Raw genomic sequence first — 9,079 nt, forward strand, 5'->3', positions numbered from 1 at the left:
TTACTGAAATATTACAAAGATCCAGCAGTTTGGTGGTTTGGCGTTTTTCTATTATTACTTTATAAAAGTCAAAGTGCACTCAAGTCCTTCCAAGACAGAAGTCACTCAGTCTCGCAGACTGCTGCAGACAGCACGGCCGGGGAGACTGAGGCAGGATCTCACAAATTCTGCCAAGTGTGTGTGTTTTTTCAAAGAGTACGATGCCCGATTGTCCAGTCATTGGACTGTCTTCTCATGCCTTTCAGTGGACACCATCAAATGGCTTTGTAGTAGTTGTTAGCGGTTGGCTGCTGTGGTTTGGGAATGATTTGTATGTTTCAAAAGTGTTTTTAATGATGTAACAACCAGAGTAACCAACCTGGGTTGTTAAAGTACTAAACAAAATATTGACCTTGTCTTTTATGCATTTTTTTTTTTTAACAGCTTTTGGGCTGGAAACCATCATCTGTATCTGTTATACAGTATGTAGTCCACAATCAACAGCAACTTCTACAAAAAAAAAAAATGAAAAAGAAAAAAACGGAGGGAGAAGGAGATGGCTGAGTTGCTGTAATCTCACAGGATTAGAATTCCTTTCTATGGGGCTCTAATGGGTTTCTATTCTTTTGGACAACAAAGCTTCGAGATGAGGTCGAAATAAAAAAAATATAAAAAAACAACTGATACAGATGATGGCAATCTGAAGCAATTTGGGGAAGAATGTGAAGCTATTAAAGCCTGCACAGAGGAAGTATAAATAAATGACTAACCATTCTGAGAAATATTTCTTTCTGCAACACGAGGTTGTAAAAGTTATCAATAAGATTTATGCTCTAAGATGCCATCAAATGAATATCATTTAAGAGCAGAAAACACACTGAGAAAGGACGCTCTGGATCTCGTGTCACTCATTTATCCTCCTGCCTTTCTATCGTTCATAAATGCTATTAAGTAGACCTTAAAAAGTCAGGAACTCCTGTCAGCAATTTAAATCCAAGGCAGGAGGACATAGTGTCTTTGATTCAAAGGGCAGAGAGTGTCACTGTGGACCGCACAGGGATCAGCGGACACGCGGCCTGTCGCCGAAGGATGGCACGTTTATGGAGAACAACTCTGGCTTGACCTCACAAAAAACAGACAAGGGACAAGAGACTGCAAGACCCAGAAGAGCGGAGGGCTAAAAGCAAAGTAAAATAAATGTGTGTTTGCATGTGGGTGCAGGAGAAAGAGGGATACAGAGAGAGAGAGTGAGTCTGAAGCAGTTCCTAAGCTTGGCCGTCACGCATGCTTAACCTTGCGCTAGCGCCTGTGTGATGCAGCTTGCATATCAATGATGGAGGAATATCAGCAGAGAGGCCTCCAACCAACCTCCACTATACTCGGCAGGGAGGGGTGGAGGGGGGGGGGGGCTCAGCAGCATCTGCAGTTACACCACCGCACTTACAACAGCAGGACAAGGGACACTGCCAAGCACAAAAGCAGTGGTAAATGTGACTGTGACACAGCAGCCGCACTGTGATTAAAAAACAACAACAGATATTAATTGCAGACCGCGCACAGGACATGTGACGCAAAGTAACGTCGGCGCTGAATTATTATAATTACTGTTTGGGGCTGAAGTCTTCAAATCGCAAACCTGACACACGAAAAAGGGCTCCTCAGCTGAGCCTGTAAGTGTTGTTTCCACCCACGCTTACTCTTTCTTGGCTGGAGCTCTCAGGTTACAGGAAGCGCTTTGAGGGAGAGCATCCCTAACTGCGCTGTGGTCTGGCGCAAAGCTGAGCATGTCTGGTGTCACCAGGGGCAACAAAAAAACTTCCTGACAAAACCACATGCGCTGCCGCTAACAACCCGAACAAAGCCTGACAGCATGGACTGTAGTTTCCACTCATGGTCCACAAAGCCTACCATGAAACGTCTCCAATCTTCTGCTTCACGTCTCGTCCTCATCTGTGGTGCATCCTTCTGAAACCCTCACTCTCTAACTGTCAGTATGAGGAGAGGAGAGGAGAGGAGAGGAGAGGAGAGGAGAGGAGAGGAGAGAAGAGAAGAGAAGAGAAGAGAAGAGAAGAGAAGAGAAGAGAAGGCTATGATGCGATTGTGTGTTTTCTAATTAAAACAGAAGCATTCAGGGACACCCATGCGGTCCTAAGGGACCAGCACCAGGTGACAAACTCACTCATCCGTACTTTCCCTCCTTTGAGGGACTGATAAGACTGTCAAGATGATATGCCCTCTCCTCGTCTTCTTTCCTACATGTTATCTGATGCACAAAGAAGCCTTTTGTCACGTTGATCGCTCCCAAGGACCCCAAGGCGTCTTCCACTGGGTCCTGTCTGTTGATTGATACGTCACCCCTTTTTCTGCGTGTGCCGATCAGAGGCTGTCTCCCCACACCCCCACTACCACCCCCCAACCCCCCCGCCTCTTACAGCTCAATAACAGGCCGCCGCTTTGATAGCAGTTCTATGGCAAGTTACATCTCTGGCAGTGCGGATAAGAGGGAGACTAGAAGGGATGCCAGCAGATAAAAGAGGACTTTTAACAGGCTCTGTGTGTTCAGCAGGTTAAAAAGTGTTTTCTATCAGAGCCTTGTCAAACTGTCATCGTCACTTTCGCTTTAAGGCAGCTGTGAAAGAAAACGCACCAAAGCTCAGTCTCTCCAGAGTTTTTTTTTTCTAATCCCAGACTGATGCTAATCTAAAACACTTCAGGGATTACACACGCTGGCGCCGGTTTGAAGTTCACATCTCCCGCTGACCGCCGGCGTCAAGACGACAACGGGGATCAGCTGTGACAGTCCTCCGTGTTCTCGCAGTTGTTCACAAGCATCCCCACGAGAGCCGGAGAGGCTATTAGTTGTGTAATGATCACTGGATGTTGTAGTTCGCATTCACACAGGCAGTGTGACAGACGGGTGGCGGTTGATTCGGAGGGATAAAACATACGGGCGAAAGTGTTGTGAGCAGACGGCTCAGATGGGATTACAGACTTACGCACATGCAGCAGGATCCCTATTGACCCAAAACAGCAAAGAGTGGTTACACACAAACATAATTATGCGCTTTTAGGTTGTTCCCTGTCAACTTAAACAAGGAGAGGCAGCTTAAAGCGAGGGCCCGTACGCGGCTCGTACGTGTGAGGTGAGCTGGACTTGAGCCAACAAAACCAGGTGTGGCATCTCACTAGTGTAAGTGATCCACAGACAAGGGGGAGGCGTGTGTGGAGGCGTGCGGTGTGCGTTGCTGCGGTCCGACAAACGCACGTGGTATCAGACCACGCGGAGCATCGCCCGACCCCCGTCTGACCTTTCATTCACTCTTTCTTGTTCGTTTTTAAGGTCTCGGCGACTGAACCGGAATTTTTAAGTTTGTTCCACCGTCCAAGTTTGATGCTAATTTTCCACGGTTTCAACATTATGTTTATCCTCTGGCTTCCTTCTTTTTGTCCACGCTATGACAACGGCTTCCCTTCCTATTTTAATGAGTGCTTCTCGAGGACAACCAAACGTTGCGAACGAATAAAAATAAAACCAAAAAAAAAAAAAAAACCCTCATCAGTCACATTCATCAGGTGGCAGCTGGCACTGACAAAATCAGATTCCCTGCAAAGTTGATGCAATGCATTGTGAGCATACAGTGTGTGTTTGTGTCTGTGTGTGTGTGTGTGTGTGTGTGTGTGTGACAGAGATACTGCTATTTTTATTATTGTAGTTCCCCTGTAATGCGACTCACTGTCAGAGCCAGAGTGGCAGCCTGAATTGCTTCTGTCGGATAAACACTCCCAGCATGCACTGCTTTGCCTCAGTCTGCGCAATGCTGCATTGGCAGCCTCCTGGAAGGATTCTGTGGTGTCTCGGTTCAGAAGTAGCTGTGTGCGTGTGTGTGTGCGTGCGTGTGTGTGCAGAATGATGATCCTTACAAGACCAGAAATGCCTAAGTCTGCACCAGATTGATGGATGGCACCTGAACTACAGACTCCACAGACTGTTCAAAATGACACTATTGTACGACAATTGTGCTGCGCGGTTTGTGCTTATTAATATTATGGGTAAAATCAAATTAAAAACAAAAAACAAAAAGGTCCTTTCTAGTTAAAGGTCCACAAAAACAAATATATGTGCAGCCTGGGAGAACTGGAGACTAGAGAAGGGGCTTGCAAGCATGTGTGTGCGTTTTATTTTTCTACACGGCCCAGTCCACACGCAGAAAAGACGGGGAAGGAATGTGTACTATGTGCTGCAATGCAACTGACTCAGGACCACAATCCCAGAACTATGTGGAATGTGTCCTCTAACTGCCAGCGACTGAAACCTACACTCGTTGAACAACTGCAGTACACAGTCAGTGGTCGTGTACTGTCACTCCGAATCAAAATCAAGTGCAGACCATAACACAGGTAAAGCCAGAGAGAGAAAAGAGACCTGAGCAGCGTTGCTGCCTGCTAGCCAGAAAACACTCACTATAAGCACACAGGCACAAAGACAGATTCCTGTTCCCTGACATGTGAGCTGTAAATGTGATGTGGTCAAAACTGTGTGGATTTTTATCCAAACTCTACGATGCTATTAAATATTAAGGCCTTATACTCAGCATAATCCACAGAACTAGACCTAAATAGTGCTGATATTGATGGCTACAGGCCAGGGAAATTGTTCTTGCATCGACATGTTTCTCTCGAGTCATTTTTAGAGTTTTCAGCACCGCAAATAAAATTCCGCTCGTCTTTACTAAACTGGTGTGACGCCACACTGTTATCGTCTGAACGGGGTGCAATTACTGGGAGCGTGATGTATATTTTTACGATTTGTGCAAACCAATCACTACCAAAAAATGTAAAAACTCTAACTCGCCTGCTTCTGTTTATCTCTGCACATGTTCCTCAGTGAAAGATTAATTAAAAGAAATCAATAGCAGGTTCCACCGATTCTTCTGTAAAACGTGATTCTAGTATTTTATGCAGTCCGTTTTTGATTACCATGTTATCTACGCAAAAAAAAAAATCGAAAGATATTGAAATTCATATATTCTCGCTGCTAGACATGCACCATAATATATATATATATATAACTTGCAGATCAATTGAGAGAATGTTAAGCTATATATATTATATTATTTGGTGTATTCTACATTACTGCAAGTCAAAGTATGCACAATATTTATAAGAAAACTGAGGCCTTTCTGCAGCTTTTAATATGACAGCTTTTTAAAAGGTTCTTCGTTTTGCGATTCTCCTGAAGCAAGTAGTGTTTATATCACACTACATTACATTTAATCTCCGAGTATATAAACTGTAAAACCGCCAGATAAACATTTACAAATCTGTGGAATATTCCACGCTGGTAAAAGTAAAAAAAAAAAAAAAAAAAAAGTATGTAAAATCCATTTGTAGCAAGGACACACCACACATCCGATGCTTATCACACACACACACACACGCACACACCAGTGAACCGAGCTGCATATAGAGGTCAGCACCGTTTAGAGCTCCTCCACATCTACATGGGCAAGACGCCAGAGGCCCGTGTGTCTGCGGGGGTCCATTCTGAGGTCAATACTACAACACTGTAAACTAATGATCCAGCAAATTCCCTCAGTCCTGCAACCCCCCACCCCCCCCACCCGCCCCACACCCCACGCACACATACACACACACACTCCCCACCTCCTCCTCCTCCTCCTTTCTCCTCAATCTGTTGTTCCCCTCTGTCTCTCCCACTCTCTGATCCCCTGCTGCGCTGCAGAAATGAGAAACAACTGAAGACTCTGCAGCGCTGGGTCTGCTCTGCTTCTCTGATACACGCCGCTGATAAACAAGGCTGCTTGTTAAGAGACAAATGAAACTTTGGCTCGCTTTTGGCTCTTTTTTTTTTTTTTTTGCCTTCTCGCTGCCTTTTCATCACGTGTTTTCTTGCCACCCATTCCTTTCTTTTGTCGTGGCCTTGGCAGTGACGCCCAACGGAACATCATCGCGTTGAAATGTAAACACAGATAAGGCAAATGATCGGCAACAACATGGAGGCCTGAATTAAACAGGAATATGGAAAAGCCAGACGTCTGATGCATGGGGAACGTCCGGCACGTATCTCGTTTGTGTGTGCATACATACAAAAAAAAAAAAAAAAGAAGACAGAAACATGCACGCGTGCGTTATCATTATAAGATACTGAAGATTGGACAATATAAAACCAAAAGTCAACAACACAAAAACCACGAAAAGTCTGCCGTCCACGGCCTCGTCTCTGTTAGGCTCTTGTTGAACCCTTTGAAGGCAACAGACAGACCAAAAAGTCCCAAAATGTGCATTTAATCACTGGAGTACATGAAAGAAATCCACACAGACGCATGCGTGCATTCACACAGAGTATCATCCAGGCCTGGAGGAAGCTTTCCTCCCCTGCTCCTGTCAGTATGCACGATAAGGCAGCAACACAGCCAAACTATTCAGTCCTCCTCACATCGATTCGGGATTAAAGAATGGTGCACAGGGGATAGAGAGGAACACACGGCGCTGTCAAACATGAGTGAGCTGGACTCAAAAGACACAATAAATAAGTAGCAGCGAGTGCGGGGTGGAGCTGGTCTTTAGCGGACATCTCCCCGAGAGAAGTGAGCTTATGTTGCTCTCACAGGTGGCGAGAACCGAAGAACCCAAGGGCTCTAAGTTCGTATGTCAGTCTCTTATCGTTTGCAGATGTTTTTACATAACAGATCAGATATGATTTTGCCAGTTCACTCTGATGGTACATCTCCAATAAATACCTGCTCCTTCTTCCCACTGGATGCTGATCTATGAACTCCTGCCTGACCCTGAATGAATGCTGCTTCATACAGAATCTGTAATTCTCTGCATTTTCTCTGTGTAGAAAATGGTAACAGATAATGTGTCAAACGTGCATAGCTTATATGGACTGAATTTTTACACATCTCGAACCACGATTGGTAATATTTCACCTAGTACGTCACTGACATAGCCACCTCCAGAACTGCCTCATGTCTACGAGCTCGTGTCTGACGAGGGGAAACCCTACTTCTATTCCCGGGTCAAACTCAGACCTCAGTGGGAAGGGAACAAACAGCGCTGCCACGGCGAGCATTTCCACTCACAAGGAAAAACACACATGCGTCAACTATTTCAGATCCACCGCTCCGCTCTCCAAATGCGCACGGCGAGGTGCCCGTCTGCTGTCACAAACCAACGGTGACTGAACTCGTTGAACGCGGCAGTGAACGCAACTCGGTCCGTTTGAAAAGCGACACCTCAAACGCGGCGGCGTGCGAGCAAATGCGTGGACTTTCTTTCCCCCGCCGACACAGCACCGAGGACGTCTAGCTGCGTGTTTACAAAACTGCTACAGTGTTACTTATAATAAAAAAAATACCTGTGACAAAAATAATAGTGCCAAAATACACATTTCTGCATAAGATGAAATGTTTACAGTGAAATGAAACAGACAAATGAAAAGACATCACAAGAGGAGGATGTTGCTGGGTTGTGAATAAAAAAACGCACAGAAATGAACCCGAAACCGACCAACGGGGCAGAAACCGCGAGTTCAATCCCGCAACGGTGTCGCGAAATAAAAACCGCGCCGATAAAAAATGTCTATCTTTCCCCAAATAAATAAAGCAGTCAACTTTCCGAGCCGTGCAGAGCGCAGAGCGCAGAGCCCCACGCCGCTGAGTGGAACGCCGTGCGCCCTCCCCTACCGCAGCTCCGTGTGTGACTGCCCCCGGCCGCTCATGAACTTCCCTCACAGCCGTGGTTTCCTCCCCCATAAATAAAACTTACTTTTCTCTGGCTTGGCTGTCGGACGGCACGTTGCTACTCTTGCCTTTGGCGTACATGCTTGCAGAGAGCTCCGATTGTCACGCACCTGTCAACCCATCACAACCTCCCTGGGCACAGCCCCGTCACCATGGCGACACAAGCAGCGTCGTCTCCCATTGGATGTCCCGCTGTTCGGGACCGCCCACTCGCCATGGCAACCGCTGATGAGTGACAGCGGAGAGAACACGCCCCCCATCCCGAGTAACTCCACCCCTCTCTCTTCCTCTCTCCCTCGCCCTCACCCTCAACGCTCCGTCTTTCCATCCCCTCTCTCAGTCCATCAGTCTTTCAGTGTGTCTGTCATTCAGTCAGTCCCTTCCCCTTGATTGGAAAGACTCCCCTGACATGCAGACAGACTAACACACGCATGTTCACACACACACACAAATATTCACACTCGTGCACGACACCCTCCCTCCACCCTCCTTGTTCCTTTCTCCTTTCTCCTTGCAAGGGGGAGGATTTGAAACATCCAAGTAGGATCTTAAACAACTGGCTTCGGCTGTTCCCTTCACAGGCAATCACACCCTCTGTCGACACCGTGCAAACGGCGCTCACGAGTACGAGCTGCGCTTTCTGTTTGGTGTTTATTTACACTGGTGTTAAGACAGTGAAACACGCGTGGTGCGGATCACGCCGGGAACAGGCATGAACCGCAGAGGGCCTGTAAACAACACACCCAGCGAGCACGGGGGGGCCTTGTAGTTAGAGAAGATGTGTCCGCGTTACGAGTCTTAAATGAGCCCAACAACAAGAGGGAAATGTATGGGGAATCCAGTGATACCTCAGTGTCAGACACATGTGAGGAAGTATGCTGAGGGGAGAAATGGACTCACACATGAGTCAGATTAACAAGAAGTAAAGTGGTATGATGCTGTTTTTCTGCATCTCACAAATAACTTGATTACCACAACTTTACAGATATCAGAGAATATCCCCTCATTATTGCTAACGTGCCTTTGATGGTTCATTAGTCTGGAAAAACCTAGAGGTCACCATGAATGTAGAAACCTGGTCTTCTTCACACACCACGCTGTGTGTGTGTGTTTGGATATGCAGCAGGGAAGAAGTGCTATGTCATGCTGCTGTCCAGTTTGGCAGCACACAGAGAGGAGGGTTCAATCCGCTGTCACAATGTACTTATCGCAAATCCACTGAGAGAAAGGGAGCACACGAGAAAAGAGATGGAGCGCAGCTTGGTGCCATCCCGGATGTGAGGAGGACTACACACTGTCAAACAAAACGGCTGATTCCCAGACAGTAGTGAGCT

General features: G+C 46.5%; 1 protein-coding gene across 3 annotated transcripts in view; it reads right to left on the reverse strand.

Annotated features, from left to right (window-relative positions):
- The window catches only part of ssbp2a (single stranded DNA binding protein 2a), a 47,290-nt gene extending 39,398 nt beyond the window's left edge, over positions 1 to 7,892 (reverse strand). For all 3 annotated transcript variants that reach the window (XM_047591650.1, XM_047591648.1, XM_047591644.1), the window contains exon 1: positions 7,771 to 7,892. In XM_047591650.1, coding sequence (XP_047447606.1) covers positions 7,771 to 7,826 — 56 coding nt within the window. In that variant the 5' untranslated portion in view covers positions 7,827 to 7,892. The remainder of the gene's footprint in view (positions 1 to 7,770) is intronic.
- Positions 7,893 to 9,079: the final 1,187 nt, after the last annotated feature.

The sequence above is a fragment of the Mugil cephalus genome, chromosome 8 (genome assembly GCF_022458985.1).
Source record: "Mugil cephalus isolate CIBA_MC_2020 chromosome 8, CIBA_Mcephalus_1.1, whole genome shotgun sequence".
NCBI lineage: Eukaryota > Metazoa > Chordata > Actinopteri > Mugiliformes > Mugilidae > Mugil > Mugil cephalus.